This window comes from Ceratotherium simum, chromosome 4 (genome assembly GCF_057802395.1).
Source record: "Ceratotherium simum simum isolate JZ-2026a chromosome 4, ASM5780239v1, whole genome shotgun sequence".
In the NCBI taxonomy this organism is placed as follows: Eukaryota; Metazoa; Chordata; class Mammalia; order Perissodactyla; family Rhinocerotidae; genus Ceratotherium; species Ceratotherium simum.
Window position 1 is genome coordinate 42,318,847 of NC_141903.1, and position 20,190 is coordinate 42,339,036.

The window sequence follows — 20,190 nt, forward strand, 5'->3', positions numbered from 1 at the left end:
TTTTCATTTTCTTAGTGGTGGTTTTTGAAGAGAAAAAGTTTTGGATTTTGATTAAGTCCAGTTTATCAGTTTTTTCTTTTGTTATCATGCTTTTGGTGACATAGCTAAGAAATTTTTGCCAAACCCAAGACCACAAAGATTTTCTCCTATGTTTTTATCTAGAAGTTGTAAAGATTTTAGGTCTTGCATTTAGGTGTGTGATCCATTTTGAGTTAATTTTTATATATGGTGTGAGGTAAGGGTCTAAGTTCTGTTTGTTTGGTTTTTTTTTCCTTCTTGCCTATGGATATCTAGTTGTTCCAGCACCATTTGTTAAGAAGACTGTCCTTTCCCTATTAAATTAACTTGGTGCTTTTGTCAAAAATCAACTGACCACAAATGTGTGGGCTTCTCTTTGGATTGTCTATTCTATTCCACGTCTATCCTGTTTTGATTACTGTAGCTTTATAATATGTTATGAAATTAGGTAGTATATGTTCTCTATCTGTTGTTCTTTTTCAAAATTGTTTTTGCTTTTCTAGTTCCTTAGCATTTTCATATAAATTTTAGGATCACCTTTTCAAGTTCCACCACAAAAACCTACTGGGATTTTGATAGGGATTGTGTTGAATTGCTATTCAGACAATATTCAGTCTTCCAATCCGTGAACATGATATATCTCTCCATTTATTTATGTCTTGTTTAATTTCTTTCATCAATATTTTCTAGTTTTTAGTATATAGGTCGTTTAATTCTTTTGATAAATTTATTCCTAAGAACTTTTTTGATGCTGTTGTGAATGGAATTGTTTTTATAATTTCATTTTGGGATTATATATTGTTAATATACAGAAATGCAATCGATTATTTTAATAGATTTTTTGAGATAAAATTCAAATAACATAAAATTCACTATTTTAACCATTTTACAGTGTAAGCATCAGGGAATTTTAGTACATTCACAGTGTTGTGCAACTATCACCATTATCTGTTTCCAGAATATTTCTATCACCCCAAAAAGAAACTCTGTACCTGTTGGCAATTACTCCCAATTCTGTTCCCTCCCACCCTGGCAACCACATATTTACTTTCTATGTGTGTGAGTTTGCCGGTTCTGGGCGTTTCGTATAAAGTATTACTACATAGTCTTTTGTGTCTGGCTTTTTTTCTTAGCATAATGTTTTTAGTGTTCATCCATGTTGTAGCATGTATCAGTACATTATTCTTTTTTATTGCCAAATAATATTCTATCATATGGATATACTATATTTTGTTTATCCATTCATCAGTTGATGAACATTTGGGTTATTTCCATTTTTTGGCTATTGTGAATAATGTTGGTATGAACATTCTTGATCAAGCTTTTGTGTGAAGATATGTTTTCAGTTCTCTTAGGTATATACCTTGGAGTGGAATTGCTGGGTTGAAAGGTTAACCGCCAGACTGTTTTCCACAGTGGCTGCGTCATTTTTACATTCCCACCAGCAATGTGTGAGGTTTCCAATTTTTCCACATTTTTGCCAAAACTTGATTTGTCTTTTTGATTATAGACATCCTAGTGAGTGTGTAGTGGTATCTCTTGTGTTGTACAGTTGATTTCATATATTGACCTTGTATCCTGCAACCTTGCTAAACTTGCTTATTATTTCTAGTAGGCTTTTTTTTTTTAGTATAGTAAATTCTCTAGGATTTTTCACATATAGGAGCATGTTGTCTGCAAATAAAGATAGTACAACTTTTTTCTTTCCAGTCTTTTTGTTACCTGAATTGCACTGGCCAGAACCTCTAGTACAATGTTGACTAGAAGTGGTGAGAGTGGACATTTTTGTCTTGTTCCTGATGTAGGGAGAAAGCATTCCTTTTACCAGTAAATATGATGTTATCTGTAGATTTTTCATAGACACCCTTTATCAGATTGAGGAAGTTCCCCTCTGTTCTTAGTTTGCTGAGAGTTTTTTTCAGGAATGTATACTGGATTTTGTTAAATGCGATTTTTTTGTGCACATGGTGAAATGATCTTTTTTTTTTTAGTTAATATGGTCAATGACATTGATCTTTTTTTTCACATTTTTTCATTTATAACACATCACACTGTTGTGCTTCCTTGTTTTTTTTTTAAGCCTGTTTTTTTTTTTTTTGAGAGATTCGCCCTGCATGAACATCTGCTGCCAATCTTCCTCTTTTTCCTTTTTTTCCCCAAAGCACCAGTATGTATTGTGTATCATAGTTGTAGAGTTGTAGCTCTTCTACATGGGATGCCACCTCAGCATGGCTTGATGAACAGTGAGTAGGTCCATGCCCAGGATCTGAATCGGCAAACCCTGGGCTGCTGAGGCAGAACTCGCAAACGTAATGGCTATGCTGCTGGGCTGGCCCCTACGTCGATTGATTTTTAAATCTGAAACCAGCCATGCCACTTTGTCATGGTGTATTAGCCTTTTGTGTATTGTTAGATTTGATTTGCTAAAATTTTGTTTAAATTTTTTGCATCTATGTTCATGAGGGATGTAAGTATGTAGTTTTCTTGTAATGTTTTTGTCTGGTTTTGGTATCAGGATAATGCTAGTTTCATAGAATGAGTTGGGAAGTATTTCCTCCTTTTTAGTTATCTGGAAAAATTTGTCTAGAATTAGTATTATATCTTCCCTAAATGTTTGGTAGAGTTTACCAGTGAAGCCCACTGGGCCTGGAGTTTTTCTTTCTGTGAGATGGTTTTTAACTACAGATTCAATTTCTTTAATAGATACAGGGCTATTTAAGTTACCTATTTTTTCTTTTTTTTTTTTTTTTTAATTTTATTTATTTATTTTTCCCCCAAAGCCCCAGTAGATAGTTGTATGTCATGGTTGCACATCCTTCTAGTTGCTGTATGTGGGACACGGCCTCAGCATGACCAGAGAAGCAGCTCCTCGGTGCGTGCGTGGGATCCGAACCCGGGCCACCAGCAGCGGAGCGCGCGCACTTAACTGCTAAGCCACGGGGCCGGCCCTACCTATTTTTTCTTTAGTGAGCTTTGGTAGTTTGTCTTTCATGGGATTTGTCTATTTCATCTAAGTTGTCAAATTTATTGGCAAAAACTTGTTTATGTCAATCTCCTATTATTCTTATGTTAGAATGTAGTGATGTAACTTTTGTCATTCCTGATATTGGTAATTTGTGTCTTCTCTTTTTCTCCTAATTTTTCTCTGACCAGAGGTTTATCTATTTTATTGATCTTCTCAAAGAACCAGCTTTTGGTTTTATTGATTTTCTTTTATTATTTTTATATTTTCTATTTCATTGATTTCTGCTTTGATTTTTATTGTTTCTTTTCTCCTACTCACTTTGTTCTTCTTTAGCTACTTTCTTAAGGTGGAAGCTGAGGTCATTGTTTTGAGACTTGTTCCTTTCTAATGTAGAGGTTTAATGCTATAAACTCCTTAATTACTGCTTTAATGGCATCCTACAGATTTTGACATACTGTGTTTTCATTTTCATGCAGTGCAAAATACTTTCTACTCCCTGTTGATTTCTTTTTAGATCCCTGGATTATTTAGAAATGTGTTAGTTTCCAAATATTTTGAGAATTTCAAGAGATCTTTCTGATACTGATTTTTAATTTAATTCTCTTTAGTCAGAGAACATACTTTGTATGACTTGAATCTTTTAAAATTTATTGAGACTTGTTTTATGGCCCAGAATGTGTTTTATTATTATTAAATGTTTGTGTATACTTAACAAGGATGTGTATTTTGCTGTTGTTTGATGGTGTGTTTTATAAATGTCTGTTAGTTTATATTGTTTGATAGTGTTGTTCAGATATTCTGTGTACTTAATTATCTACTTGGTCTATCAGTTATTGAGAGGCGGTTATTGAATTCTCTGACGATATTTTTGTATTTGCCTATTCCTTTCATTTCTATCAGTTTTTGCTTCATATATTTTGAAACCCTGTGAGTAGGTGCATAAATGCTTAGGAGTTTTAGGTCCTCTTGATGAATTAACCTCTTTTTCATTATGAAATTCCCCTCTTTATTCTTGGTGATATTCTTTACTCTGAAACCTACTTTGGTATTATATAGAATTCTAGCTTTCTTTTGGTTCGTGTTAACATCGTATATCTTTTTCCATCCTTTTAACCTATTTGTGTTTTTATATTGAAAGTGCATTTCTAGTAGTTGTACTGGAGGTCACTAAGATCACCCCAGGTTTGATGATTGCTAGGAGGACTCGCAGGACTTAGCATTATAGTTGTACTTATGGCTTTGGTTTATTAGAGTAAAAAGGATACCAAAAAAGAAGGAAAAAAAAATCAGCAAAGGGAAAAGGTTCTTTGGGTAAAGTCAGGAGGAAACCAGGTACAGACTTCCAAGAGTCCACTCCTAGTGGGCACATGGGATGCACTTAATTTTTCTAGCATTGAGTGTGTGTGAAATGTTGTCTGTCAGGGAAGCTCTGTAGAGACTCAGTGCCCAGGGTTTTTATTGGAGGCTGCTCCACTGGGCACCCTCGGCATAGCACATGCCAAGATGACTCGTAGAAGAAGGAAAGCACGTGTTTAGCATAAATCACCTTGTTCATATGAACAGTTTAGGCATTGTGAGCCACTGTTATCAGTTAGGCATTGGTGGGGACACTCCCTAATTCCAAATTCCCAGATGCCAGCCAAAGGCCAACCTTAAAAGCAGGACTTTCAAAGGATAGCAGTCTCAGGTTGGCTGTGTTAGCTCTTTTCTGCACAACAGCATATGGTTAGTCTTGTTTTTTTAATCCAGTATTGCTATCTCTGCTTCTTAATTTACATTTAATATGATTATATGGTTAGGTGTAATATCATCTTGCTATTTGTTTTCTCTTTGTCCCATTTGTTCTTTGTTCCTCTTTTCCTTTTTTTATGCCTTTTTTTTTTGGATTCATCAAGTATTTTGATTATTTCATTCTGTCTTCTCTGTTGGCTTATGGCAGTACATCTTTGTTTTATTTCAGGATTGCTTTAAGGTTTATAGTATAAATCTTTAGTATATCACAGTTTACCCTCAAGTGATATACCACTTTATATGTATAATATAAAAATTTTACAATGCTTCCATTTCTCCTAAGCTTTGTGCTATTGTTGTCATACATCTTACTTCTACATGTTATAAACTCCAAACCACATTGTTATTATTTTTGTTCAAACTATCAGTTATCTTTTAAAGAGATTTAAATAATAAGAAAAAAATCTTATGTATTTATTTACCCGTGTAGTTACATTTCTGGTACTCTTTGTTCCTTTAGGTAGATCCATACTTCCATCTAGTTATCATTTTCCTTCTGCATTGAAAAACTTCCTTTAACATTTCTTTTTTTGTGTGTGTGAGGGAGATCAGCCCTGAGCTAACATCCGTGCTAATCCTCCTCTTTTTGCTGAGCAAGACTGGCTCTGAGCTAACATCTGTTGCCAATCCTCCTCCTTTTTTTTTTCCCCAAAGCCCCAGTAGATAGTTGTATGTCATAGTTACACATCCTTCCAGTTGCTGTATGTGGGACACGGCCTCAGCATGGCCGGAGAAGCGGTGCGTCGGTGCGCGCCCGGGATCCGAACCCGGGCCGCCAGTAGTGGAGCGTGCACGCTTAACCGCTAAGCCGCCAGGCCGGCCCCTCCTTTAACATTTCTTAGGGTGCAAGTCTGCTGGTGGTGGATTCTTTCAACTTTTGTAGTCTAAAAAAGTATTTATTTTGCCTTTGTTTTTGAAAGATATTTTCACTGGGTATAGGATTCTAGGTTGATAGTTTCTTCTTTTAATACTTGAAAGATATTGCTTTCCTATCTTCTCATTTGTATTTTTTTTTCTGACCAGAATGTGCTTTCAATCTTATCTTTGTTCTTTATGTAGCATGTGTTTCTTTCTCTGGTTGCTTTTTAGATTTTCTTCTTTATCACTGGTTTTGAGCAATTTGATTATGATGTGCCTTGGTGTATTTTTCTTCCTATGTTTCTGTGCTTACAGTTCATTAAGCTTCTTGAATCTGTGGGTTTGTAGTTTTCATCAAGTTTGGAAAACTTGCAGCCATTATTTTTTCAAGTATTTTTTCTGTCCCCACTTTCAGCTTTTTGGAGGACTAAAATGATGTGTATATTAGGCTGCTTGAAATTGTCGCACAGCTTTTTGAAGCTGGTTTTTTAAAAAATTTTTTCTCTGTTTCATTTTTGTTTCTGTTGGTGTGTTTTCAAGTTTATTGATTTTTTTCTTCTGCAGTGTCTAATCTACCATTAACCCTGTCTATTGTATTTTTCATCTCACACATTGTAGTTTTCATCTCTAGAAGTTTGATTTGGATCTTTGTTATATCTTCCATCCAAGTTCTTCCAAACTTCTATCCAAATTTTCCACTTAACATTTTAACATATAGAATACAGTTTTTGTAACTGTTGTAATGTCCTTGTCTGTTAATTCTGACATTTGTGTCAGTTCTGAGTTGGTTTCCATTGATTGATTTCTTCATTATGAGTCATATCATTTTGCTTTTTTGCAAGCTTGGCAATTTTTGGTTGGATGCCAGACACTGTGAATTTTACCTTGGGTCTTGTATATTTTTTTATTCCTCTAAATACTCATGAGCTTTGTTCTGGGATGCAGTTACTTGAAAACAATTTGATTCTTTCAAATCTTTCTTTTAAGATTTTTTAGTTAGGACTAAACTACTCATGCAAGACCCTTTTGTATTCTGTGTCTAATGTCCTGTGACTCATGAGGTTTTCCATTCTGGCTGGTGGCAGCAGATACTCTTCTTGGCCTGTGTGAGAGCTGGAGGCTCTCCTTCCAATCCTTTCAGATGATTTTCCTCCCATATTTAGATGGTTTCCTCACACTCTTGTGCTGATTAATCCTCAGCTGAATACTTGAGGAGGACCCTCTGCAAATCCCTGGAGTAGCTTTCTTCTCTCTGGTACTGTGTCCCACAAATTCTAGCTACACTGGTCTCTCTGGACTCTCAGCTGCTTCTCAACTCAGGGAGTCTGCTGACCACTATTTGGGTTCCTTGTCCTGCTCCACAGCTTATATTCTCTCTCAAGACAGGAAGCTGGGCAATCATAGGGCCCACCTCACCGGCTTCCCATCTTTCAGTAATCACAGCCCTTTGTTCACTGATGTCCATTGTCTTGAAAATTGTTGTTTCATATATTTTGTCTGCTTTTTGTTTCAGCCAGGAGGGTAAATCTGGTCCTTGTTACTCTAACTTTGTTGGTAAGAGAAGTATCACTCATTTAATTTTGAATTAACAGAATTATGTATTTTAAAAAATAAATGTTATACAGAGTAGTATGTGAACATCAAGGGACTTTTCACCTATTTTCCAGTATATTATGCTGACTGAAAAATTGTTGATAGTAACAAATACAAAAACATTTTGAAAAAGGACAAAAAATTAGGAGTGCTATAATATATAATGCAGTTTCCTCTGCAGTAGTCAAATGTGGTTTAGCTATAACTTTTTGGATTCTCAGTGGCAAGTACATAATCCTTCTACCATTTAAAAAAGTTTTTTTTTTTTTTTTTGTGAGGAAGATCAGCCCTGAGCTAACATCCGATGCCAATCCTCCTCTTTTTGCTGAGGAAGATTGCTCCTGGGCTGACATCCGTGCCCATCTTCCTCTACTTTATATGGGATGCTGCCACAGCATGGGTTGACAAGCAGTGTGTCGGTGCGCGCCTGGGATCTGAACCTGCAAACCCTCGGGCTGCTGAAGTGGAGTGTGCGCACTTAACCTCCGCGCCACCGGGCTGGCCCCTAAAAACGTATTTTTTAATTAATAAACTTTACTTTTTAGAGCAGTTTTAGGTTCACAGCAAAACTGAGCAAAGTACAGAGAGTTTCCATGTATCCCTTGTCCCTAGACATGCACAACTGCCCTCCCCCTATCGACATCCTGTACCACAGTGGTACCTTTGTTAGAATTGATGACCCTCCGTTGACACATCATTATCATCCAAATTCCATAGTTGACGTTAGGTTTCACTCTTGGTGTTGTACATTCTGTAGGTTTTGACAAATATGTAATGAGATTTATCTACCATTGTAGTATCGTACAGAATAGCTTCATTCTGTGCTCTGCCTCTTCATCCCTCCCACCTCCCTAAACCCTGGCAACCACTGATCTTTTTACTGTCTCCATAGTTTCACCTTTTCCAGAATGTCATATAGTTGTAATCATATGGTATGCAGCCTTTTCAGATTGGCTTCTTTCACTTAGTAATATGCACTTAAGTTTTCTCCATGTCTTTTCATGGCTTGATAGCTCATATCTTTTTAGCTCTGAATAATATTCCATTGTCTGGATGTACCACCGTTTATTTATCTGTTCACCTACTGAAAGACATCTTGGTTGCTTCCAGGTTTTGGCGATTATGAATAAAGTTGCAATAAACATCCGCATGCAGGTTTTTTTGTGGACCTTCTACCATTTTTAATATATAGTCAGGAAATAGGAGACTGGGTAAAATTTCAGGTCATTTTTAGTTTTTAAAAGTAAATTTTTTAGAGAAGTTCGTATTGAAGGAAACAATAGCATTAGATTTGTTAAGTTTGACATTTAAAAATGTGAAATTTGGAATCTCATCTCTGAAGTAAGATTCTTTTATTCTAGGGGATTCCTCATCTTCCTTTTTCAGCTCTAAAATTATTCGATTAATATCCTTTTTAAATTCATTATCTTCATGTGTTTAATGCATTCATAGAAATTGCATTAGGAATAAATTTTGAGTAAAAACTTTTTTTTGGCCATTAAATACTGGTAAAAATTATGGACTCTGGAGTCAAATCGACTGTGTTCAGGTCTTGTTTCTACTGCTTACCATGACGTTGAGCAAGTACCTCAACCTCTCTAAGCCTTTGTTTCCTCAACTAAACTATGGGAATGTAAATAGTGCCTAGCTCTTAGGGTTGGGGTGAAAATTAAATAAGGATGCACGTAAAGTACGTGGCCTAGCACATTGCAAACGATCAGTAACTGATAGCTGTTCTAAAATGCAGTTTATGAGTTCATGATATTTTCAGCTCCTTTGAATGCAATGTTATATTCTTTTTTTTTTTTTTTTTTTTGCTGAGGAAGACTGGCCTTGAGATAACATCTGTTACCAGTCTTCCTCCTTTTTAGCTTGAGGAAGATTAGCCTTGAGCTATCATCCATGCCATTCTTCCTCTATTTTGTGTGTGGGTCACCACCACAGCATGGCTGATGAGTGGCGTAGGTCCATGCCTGGGATCCGAACCTGTGAACCCAGGCTGAAGCAGAGTGCACCGAACTTTAACCACTACACCACGGGGCCGGCCCCCGCAATGTTATATTCTTTTTTTTTTTTTATTGTGAAATTTTTGTTGTACATTATTGTTTATCAGTCACCATATAAGTGCATCCCTCCACCCCTTGTGCCCATCCCCCACCCCCCTAGCCCCTGGTAACCACCAAACAGTTCTATCTGTCCGTGTGTTGGTTTATCTTCCACATATGAGTGAAATCATGCACTGTTTGTCTTTCTCTTTCTGGCTTATTTCACTTAACATAATACCCTCCAGGTCCATCCATGTTGTTGCAAATGGGACGATTTTGTCTTTTTTTATGGCTGAGTAGTATTCCATGGTATATATATACCACATCTTCTTTATCCAGTCATCAGTCGAGGGACACTTGGGTTGCTTCTGTGTCTTGGCTATAGTGAATAATGTTGCGATGAACATAGGGGTGCATAAGCCTCTTTGGATTGTTGATTTTCAGGTTCGTTGGGTAGATACCTCAGTAGTGGGATAGCTGGATCATAAGGTATTTCTATTTTTAATTTTTTGAGGAATCTCCATACTGTTTTCCATAGAGGCTGCACCAATTTGCATTCCCACCAGCAGTGGATTAGGGTTCCCATTTCTCCACAGCCTCTCCAGCATTTGTTGCTTTTTGTCTTGGTGGTTATAGCCATTCTAATGGGTGTAAGATGATATCTTAGTGTGGTTTTGATTTGCCTTTCCCTGATGATTAGTGATGTTGAGCATCTTTTCATGTGCCTATTGGCCATCTGTATGTCTTCTTTGGAGAAGTGTCTCTTCATTTCCTCCATTTTTTGATTGGGTGGTTTTTTTGTTATTCAGTTGTGTGAGTTCTTTATATATTATGGACATGAATCCCTTCTCAGGTATATGGTTTGCAAATATTTTTTCCCAGCTAGTGGTTTCCCTATTCATTTTGATCCTGGTGTCATTTGCCTTGTAGAAGCTCTTTAATCTGATGAAGTCCCACTTGTTTATCTTTTCTTTTGTTTCCCTTGTCTGAGTAGACATGGAATTCAAAAACATCCCTTTATGGCTGATGACGAGTAGTGTACTACCTATATTTTCTTCCAGGAGTTTTATAGTTTCAGGTCTCACCTTCATGTCTTTGATCCATTTTGAGTTAATTTTTGTGTATGGTGAAAGAAGATGGTCTGCTTTCATTCTTTTGCAAGTGGCTGTCCAGTTTTCCCAGCACCATTTATTGAAGAGACTTTCCTTTCTCCACTGTATGTCCTTAGCTCCTTTGTCAAAGATTAGCTGCCCATAGATATGAGGTTTTATTTCTGGACTTTCAGTTCTGTTCCATTGATCTGTGTGTCTGTTTTTGTACCAGTACCATTCTGTTTTAATTCCTGTCGCTTTGTAGTTATGTTTTGTAGTCAGGGATTGTGATGCCTCCAGCCTGGTTCTTCTTTTTCAGGATTGCTTTAGCTATACAGGGTCTCTTGTTGCCCCATATGAATGCTAGTATTCTTTGTTCTATTTCTGTGAAGAATGTCCTCGGGATTCTGATTGGGATTGCACTGAATCTGTAGATTACTTTAGGTAGTATGGACATTTTAACAATGTTTATTCTTCCAATCCAAGTGCATGGAATACTTCTCCATTTCTTTATGTCATCATTGATTTCACTCAGTAATGTCTTATAGTTTTCATTGTATACGTCTTTCACTTCCTTGGTTAAATTTACTCCTAGATATTTTATTCTTTTTGTTGCAATTGTAATGGGATTGTCTTCTTGAGTTCCCTTTCTGTTAGTTCATTGTTGGTATATGGAAATGCAACTGATTTCTGTAAGTTGATTTTGTACCCTGCCACTTGGCTGTAGTTGTTGATTATTTCTAATAGTTTTCCAATGGATTCTTTAGGGTTTTCTATATATAAGATCATGTCATCTGCAAACAGCGCGAGTTTCACTTCTTTGTTGCCTATTTGGATTCCTTTTATTCCTTTTTCTTGCCTAATTGCTCTGGCCAGAACCTCCAGTACTGTGTTGAATAAGAGTGATGAGAGTGGGCACCTTGTCTTGTCCTTGTTATCAGAGGGATGGCTTTCACTTTTTCCTTGTTGAGTATGATGTTGGCTGTGGGTTTGTCATATATGGCCTCTATTATGTTAAGGTACTTTCCTTCTATACACATTTTTTTGAGAGTATTTTATCATGAATGGATGTTGGATCTTGTCAGAAGCCTTCTCTGCATCTATTGAGATGATCATATGGTTTTTATTGCTTGTTTTGTTAATGTGGTGTATCACATTGATTGATCTGTGGATGTTGAACCATCCCTGTGTCCCTGGTATAAATCCCACTTGATCATGGTGTATGATCTTTTTAATGTATTGCTATATTCGGTTTGCCAATATTTTGTTCAGGATTTTTGCATCTATGTTCATCAGGGATATTGGTCTGTAGTATTTCTTAGTATTGTCTTTGCCTGGCTTTGGTATCAGCATGATGTTGGCCTTGTAGAATGTGTTGGGAAGTATTCCATCTTCCTCTATTTTTTGGAATAGTTTGAGAAGGATAGGTATTAAGTCTTCTTTGAATGTTTGGTAAAATTCTCCAGAGAAGCCATCTGGTCCTGGACTTTTATTTTTTGGGAGGTTTTTGATTACTGTTTCAATCTCTTTACTTGTGATTGGTCTAGTCAGGTTCTCTATTTCTTCTTGATTCAGTTTTGGGAGGTTGTATGAGTCTAGGAATTTATCCATTTCTTCTAGATTGTCCAATTTGTTGGCATATAGTTTTTCATAGTATTCTCTTATAATCTTTTGTATTTCTGTGGTATCTGTTGTAATTTCTCCTTTTTCATTTCTAATTTTATTTATTTGAGCCTTCTCTTTTTCTTGGTGAGTCTGGCTAAGGGTTTGCCAATTTTGTTTATCTTCTCAAAGAACCAGCTCTTTGTTTCATTGATCCTTTCTGCTGTTTATTTTTAATTTCAATTTCATTTATTTCTGCTCTGATTTTTATTATTGCCCTCCTTCTACTGACTTTAGGCTTTGTTTGTTCTTCTTTTTCTAATTCTGTTAGGCATAGTTTGAGGTTGCTTATTTGGGCTTTTTCTTGTTTGTTAAGATGGGCCTGTATTGCTATGAGTTTCCCTCTCGGGACCGCTTTTGCTGCATCCCATATGAGTTGGTACAGTGTATTTTCATTTTCATTGTTTCCAGGTATGCTTTGATTTCTCCTATAATTTCATCAATGATCCATTCGTTGTTTAGTAGCATGTTGTTGAGTCTCCACAGCTTTGTCACTTTCCCGGTTTTTTCCTTGCAGTTGATTTCTAACTTTATGGCATTATGGTCTGAAAAGATGCTTGTTATCATTTCAATCTTCTTAAATTTATATAAGCATGCTTTGTTTCCCAAGATATGGTATATTCTTGAGAATGTTCCGTGCGTGCTTGAGAAGAATGTGTAATCTGCTGTGTTTGGATGGAGTGCTCTGTATATGTCTATTAAGTCCATCTCATCTAGATTTTCGTTTAGGTCCGTTATTTCCTTATTTATTTTCTGTCTGGATGATCTGTCCATTGATGAGAGTGGGGTGTTAAGATCCCCTACTATTATTGTGTTGTTGTTAATATCTCCTTTTAGGTTTGTTAGTAGTTGGTTTATGTACCTTGGTGCTCCTGTATTGGGTGCATATATATTTAAAAGTGCTGTGTCTTCTTGGTGGAGTGTCCCTTTTATCATTATATATTGCCCCTCTTTGTCTCTCATTACCTGTTTTATCTTGAAGTCAACTTTGTCTAAGTATGGCAACACCTGCTTTCTTTTGTTTGCCATTAGCTTGGAGTATTGTCTTCCATCCTTTCACTCTGAGCCTGTGTTTGTCTTTAGAGTTAAGATGTGTTTCCTGGAGGCAGCATATTGTTGGGTCTTGTTTTTTATTCCATCCCACCACTCTGTGTCTTTTGATTGGAGTGTTCAGTCCATTTACATTTAGGGTAATTATTGATATATGGGAGCTTGTTGTTGTTATTTTATCACTCTTTTTCCTGTTCTTTTTTTTTTTTATTTTATTTTTATTTTTATTTTTTTAAAGATTTTGTTTATTTTATTTTTTCCCCCCAAAGCCCCAGTGGATAGTTGTGTGTCGTAGCTGCACATCCTTCTAGTTGCTGTATGTGGGACTCGGCCTCAGGATGAACGGAGAAGTGGTGCCTCGATGCGCACCCGGGATCCGAACCCGGGCCACTAGCATCACAGCGCGCGCACTTAACCACCAAGCCACAGGGCCGGCCCGATATCTTTTTCCTGTTCTTTTGCATTTCTTTTGTTTCTTGTCCCATGTGTTTCGGAATACCAATTTAGTTTGGTAGTTCTATATGGGGGTTCTCTTAGTTTTCTCTTTCTTTATCGTGTGTGATTCTGTTCTGATTCTTTGGTTAGTGGTTACCATGAGGTTTGTATAAAAAATCTCGTGGATGTGATAGTCCATTTTTTGATGGCCTCTTATTCCCTTAGACTAAGCCGATTCGATCCCTTTCCTCTTCCCCTTCTGAGTTATTGTTGTCACATCTTATTCCTTCTTGTGTTGTGAGTTCGTGTTTAACATGACGAGTTTATATTTATGCTTGGTGCTTACTTTACCTTTATCTTTGGTTTTATATTTAAGTATTTGCTAGTCTATTGTGGTAGAGGACTGCAGTTTTTCTGGTTTTGTTGACCTCTTTTCCTCCTTGTTCAAAACTTTGAATCCCCTTTCTCTTTTTTCCCTCAGGGATGAGGGCCTTCTTGAACACTTCTTGTAGTGGGGGTCTTGTGGCAATGAACTCCCTTAGCTTTTGTTTATCTGGGATAGTTATTATTTCTCCATCATATCTGAAGGATATTTTTGCTGGATAGAGTATTCTTGGCTGAAAGTTTTTGTCTTTCAGAATTTTGAATATATCATTCCACTCTCTCCTAGCCTGTAAAGTTTCTGTAGAGAAATCGGCTGAGAGCCTGATAGGAAATCCTTTGTTATGTTATTTTTTTTTTTTGTCTAGCTGCCCTTAATATTTTTTCTTTGTAGTTGACTTTTGCCAGCTTTACTACTATATGCCTTGGAGAGAGTCTTTTCGTGTTGATGTATTTAGGAGATCTGTTGATTTCATTCACTGGTATTTCCAGCTTCTTCCCCAGGTTTGCGAATTTCTCAGATATTATTTCTTTGAACAAGTTCTCTGCTCCTTTTTCCCTCTCTTCTCCCTCTGGAATACCTATAATCCTTATGTTGGATTTCCGAATTGAGTTGGATATTTCTCGGAGAGTTTCTTCATTTCTTTTTAGTCTTAGTTCTCTTTCCTCCTTCATCTGGAGCATTTCTGCATTGCTTTCCTCAGTACTGCTAAGTCTTTCCTCCATATTGTCAGCTCTGATGCTTAAGGCTTCCAGATTTGTCTTTATTTCCTCTATTGTGTTTTTCATCTCGAAGATTTCTGATTGGTTTTTTTTTTTTTTACAGTTTCAATCTCTTTTTTGAAGAAGCTCCTGATTTCATTGAATTGTCTGTGTTTTCTTGTATTTCATTAAGCTTTTTTATGATGGCTGTTTTTAATTCTCTGTCGTTAAGGTTATACATTTCTGTACTTTCTGGGTTGACTTCTGGGTGCTTCTCATTTTCCTTTTGGTCTGGATATTTAATATATTTTTGCATGGTGCCTATTGGTGTTGGCTTACTTTTCCTCATAGTGAAAATATATGGTCACAGTTTCCTCTTGCTGCCACTGGATGGGGGTCAAGGGCTGTGTATTCTGGCCTGCCTCAATCTGTGGGCACTCTCGTCAGCCCCTGGCTGATTTGAGGCATGGCTGAGTGGAGGCTGCTGGCGGGGAAGCGTGGGAACTGCTAGAGCTGGAGTTGGGAACAGCTGAGACTGGAGCACAGCTAGGCCGAAGCAGCTGGGGCTCGGGTGATGGTGGGTTGAAGCAGCTGCAGTTGAAGTGCCACTGGGCCAAAGAAGCAGGGGCTGGAGCACGGCTGGCCAAAGAAACTGGAACTGGAGTGCGCTGGGCTGAAGAAGAAAGAGCTGGAGTGCTGCTGGGCCAAAGAAGCTGGAACTGGAGTGTGCTGGGCCAAAGAAGCTAGAACCAGAGCGCAGTGAGCCGAAGGAGGAGGAGCTGGAGTGCAGCTGGGCCAAAGAAGCTGGAACTGGAGTGCGCTGGGCTGAAGTTGCTGGCGCCAAGTCGGCTGGAGCCTGAACACAGGCCAGGCTGAAGCTGCTGGAGCTAGGGGTCTGGGGGGCGGCCAAGCTGAGGAGTGGGGGCGTGGCATGGTCCAGCCAAAGGAGCTGGGGCCCTGGTGTGGGGAAGCTGGGGCCGTGGCTTGGTCCAGCCAGAGCAGCTGGGGCTGTGGTGTGGTGGGGCCTGAGCTGCTGCTGCCTGTGGTGCGGGGGCATGGGCACCTGGAGGCTGCTGCCTATGGGGGTGGGGCGGTCACGCTGCCCCTGCTGGTGGGGCCTGGGGGCTGCTGCCTCTGGGGACAGGGCTGAGCTGAAGTGCCAGTTGGACAGGCCAGGTGGGGGAGGGGCGCTTACTTTTGCCTCCGCAACCTCAGAGGTTTCTTGCCGCAGAGGTTTCTTGCCTCGCTGTCGCTCTCTGCTCTCCTGAGGGGCTAGCTTGTTGTTACTACCCTCATAACAGTGCCACTTCCTCCATAGGGGGATCCCCTCAGGCTGTGAGGGGTCTTGGAGAGCGCCAGTTTTCATGTGGCCAGCTGCCCTGCCGCCCCTCCCCCTCCTCTGAGAGCTGCACAGTCTCAGTCTCTGGGTCGCAGTCTTTGGGGAATGAAAGGAGCTCCTCTTACCTCTTTCTGCTTCCTCTGGGGATTCCAGCACCTCTGTCCTCGGGTATATGGCTGCCTGGGTGCCTCAGACATCCCCTGTGTTGTGTGAATAGCTTCTGTTGGAATATGAATGTCCTTTTTGTTGTGTCTTAGAGGGGGAGAGTTCAATGGGGGAAGCTCACTCCGCCGTGACTGAATGTTTCTGACCAATGTTATATTCTTAATGGCAGATTTTGAAATGTTTAGTAAGTTAGAAAAATTAAGACTTTTTTATTCCCATGTGTAGAAAATGGCTTCTGTTATGATTAATTTATTTTCACAAAGGTTTGAAAATGATGATGACATTTGAGGTTAATGGAACAGAGTGGTAGTAGTTGAGAAGCCTTTTTCACTCATGCTGTCACTTCCTAGGCTATCTTCTCGTTCTACACTGTCTCCTGAGGAAATCTCATCTACTCCCGTGGCTTTAGTTGGCAAATGAATCTCATCCATCCCCCTGCCTGCTTGACACATCCGTTTAGGTGTATCATAGGCACTTAAAGCTCCGTATGCTCCCAACTGAATTCAAGATCTTCCCTTTAAACCATTATTCTAGTGGTGTTCACTGTCTCAATACATGGCATAGCCATACATCCCCTTGTTCAAGACAGAAATTTAAAGGTCATCCTCGATTCTTTTCCCTGGTCCCCTTACAGCTAGTTATTTCCCAAGTCCTGTTGATTCTAATGGCCAAACATCTCTGAAATCCTTCCACCTTTCTTATTTCCTTCTGTTGTCAACACCATCTGTCACCTGGCTAACCACTCCAGCCCTCTAACTGGTTTCTTCACATCTCCCCTTGCTTTCTTCCAATTCTTAGTACACAGTATAGCCATAGTGAACATGATTTCACTCCTCTGATTGAAAACTCATTCTATGGCTTCATTTAGCTTTTAGGATAAGCTCTAAAAGCCTTATCATGGCCTTATGGCCCTATGTGATTAGGCCTCTGCCAATTTCTGTAGCTCTGTCTGCATCCACCTTCATTTTCCATTTCTGTTTCTTCCATTCTGGTCTCATTTTATTTCCTCAAAATGTCCATTCTCTTTCTCATCTCTTGCTACTCACTCTGTTCCTATCTAATTATTACTCATATTTCAGATTGTATCTTAAACTTTACCTCTTCTGGAATGCCTTCCCTGCCCTTCTCCCCTTTCCTCCTGCATCAGTTCTGCCTGGATTATTTCCCTTGCTCCCATCTAGAACTCTGTGTTTCTCATTCCCACCGCTCATCCTGCTTATAATTATTCAACCAATATCTCCTCCCCAAGATTACACACATCATAAGATTAAGGATCGTGTTTGTGTTTTTTGTCACTGTGTCCTGCCTAGCACAACGCCAGGCTCAGGTGTGTGGTAAATATTTGTTGAATGAATGATTTTAGATATTTAGGAAGTTTAAATTGTATCTGTAATTACCTGTAATAATTGTATTGTCACCTTTTTTGTTAACTCCTCTTATTCCTTACAGCTGTCACTTAAAAAATTTCTTTCTTTAAATAACGAATTTAAGATTAAGAAGAAAAAAAACTACCACTTACATGTACTATATATACCAGACCTTGTGTTGGTTGCTTGAAGTAAATTGTTTCATTTGGTTCTTACTATCAATGTAGGGTAGTTATTCTTCTCTCTGTTTTACCATTGAGGAGACAGTTTCTGGGTAGGTGCTTGTCTAAGGTCAAGGGCCCAAAAGGTGGCAGATATGTGGACTCACTCTGAGGTCTTTCCACTCGGGAACCTGTATTCTTTTGCTGTAATTATACTACCTTCGCCAATTTAACGTCCACGTTAATTAATATACACATTACAAGAAATTTCTTATAATTAGCTGTAATGTAAGGTTTTGCATTTAGGTTTTGGGGTACTTTTTGTTAAAAGTTGACTAATGCTTTAAGAGTGCTTTGCTCATGTGGCACAGAGTACATATTGTAATTGTGGATAATAAAGGTGAAATTTGTATTAGAATAAATTTTAAATCTAGGGAAGAAATTACATCACAGTGTGAAAGGAATTAATTTTAAGAGCTGTTGTTCCATAGCATTAGACTATAAAAAGTGATTCTCTTCGTCATTTTCAGGAACTATTTTTGCATATGGACAAACTGGAACAGGCAAAACTTTTACCATGGAAGGCGTTCGAGCTGTTCCTGAACTTAGAGGAATCATTCCAAATTCATTTGCTCACATATTTGGTCATATTGCAAAAGCAGAGGGTGATACAAGGTAAAAGAAAATACTTTTATATTCTAATATTGAGAAGTACAAACATAAGAAAGGCATAGAGGTACAAATTTTATAAACACATTTTAAAACTGTTCTTATAAATATTTCACTGTTTTTTATGTTTTTAAAAATGATATTTTATTCATAGATTTTTGGTTCGAGTGTCTTATTTGGAAATATATAATGAAGAAGTTCGTGACCTTTTGGGCAAGGATCAGACACAGAGGTTAGAGGTAAGGATAATTGAAATTGGAGTACTTTCCAAAACAATAGAATTTTTACTAAATTAAGGTTCTTTTTGTACAAAAGGTACTTTTAATATTTTACTTATTTTTTGAGTATGTAATATGATCACATAGTTCAAACATAAAAATGTTGTAAAAATTTATGCATTGAAAAGTCTTGTTCCTACTCTATCTGTCCCATTTCTCCCCACCTTAAGGTAACCACTTTCAGTGTTCCTTTATGTAAATACAAGCAAATATAATTTATTTTTACTCTAAAATTAGCATAATGTATACATTGAGCAGCACTTTTTTTTTAATTAAAATTTTTATTGAGTTAAGTGTAGATTCACACACAGTTGTAAGAAATAATGGAGAGATTACCCATTACACAGTTTTCCCCAGTGGTAACATTTTACAAAGCTATTGTACAGTATCACAACCAGCATATTGACATTGATACAATCCAAAGATATTATTCAAATGCCCCCAGTTTTTCTCATACTCCTTTGTGTTCTATACTATTTTATAACATATGTAAGTTGGTATATCCACTACCACATCAAGGTACTAAACAGTTCCCTCACAAAGATACCACATCTACCTCTCTCCTGACCACTCCCCTCTGTCCTCATCCCTAACCCCTGACAAACCCTAATCTGCTTTCTAATTCTAAAATTTTGTCATTTCAAAAATGTTATATAAATATACCCATACAATATGTAACTTTTGGAGATTGGCTTTTTTCACTTGGCGTAAGTCCCTGGAGATTTATCTAAGTCGTTGTATGTATTGATAGTTCATTCCATTTTATTGCTGAGTAGTATTCCATGGTATATACATGTACAATAGTTTGTTTAACCATTCCCCTGTTGAGGGACATCGAGGCTGTTCACAATTTTTGCCTATTATGAATACAGCAATTATGAACTTTCACGCACAGATTTTTATGTGAATGTGAGTTTTCATTCCCTGGTATGAATGCCCAAGAGTACTCCAGAATTTATTTTAAGTCAGAAATTTTTCATGTGTCAGAAATATAGCTATTAAGACTAATAATGAATGCAGTCACAAATGCTCGTGTTTTTAATCTTTCTTTTACCTGAAGGAAAAACCAAACTTCCTGGTTGAGAAATTCTAGTTTGTATACTTTTGGGTAGTAGATCGACATCAAAGACTTTCATCGTGCATCTTAGAAAAGGGAACTGTGAGAGTATGTGGATAAATATCAGATAACCACAAAAGTGGTTATTTGGTATGTTATGCTGTTGACTGACACGTGTAGCTGATTCACATTCATTATTTTATTAAATTGAGATATAATTCACATAGGATAATATTCACACTTTTAAAGTGTACAATTTAGGGTTCTTAGTATATTCACAAAGCTCTGCAGCCGTTACTACTGTCTAATTCTAGAACATTTTCATCACCCCAAAAAGAAATCCCATGCCCCTTAGGAGTCATTCCCCATTCCCCTTTCTCCTCACTTCCTGGCAACCAGTAATTTACTTTCTGTCTCTCTGGATTTGCCTATTCTGGACATTTCATATAAATGGAATCATATATATGGTCTTTTGTGTCTGGCTTCTTTCTCACAGTATAATGTTTTCAAGGTTCATACATGTTGTAGCATGAATCAGTACTCTTTTTTTGACAGCCTTATTG

The 20,190-nt window shown here is 37.8% G+C and overlaps 1 protein-coding gene across 1 annotated transcript in view; it reads left to right on the top strand.

The window, feature by feature from the left end:
* The window catches only part of KIF3A (kinesin family member 3A), a 57,724-nt gene that overhangs the window by 3,910 nt on the left and 33,624 nt on the right, over window positions 1-20,190 (top strand). The window contains exons 3-4 of the mRNA XM_004420212.2: window positions 18,154-18,298; window positions 18,447-18,531. Of these exons, the coding sequence (XP_004420269.1) occupies window positions 18,154-18,298; window positions 18,447-18,531 (230 nt within the window). The remainder of the gene's footprint in view (window positions 1-18,153; window positions 18,299-18,446; window positions 18,532-20,190) is intronic.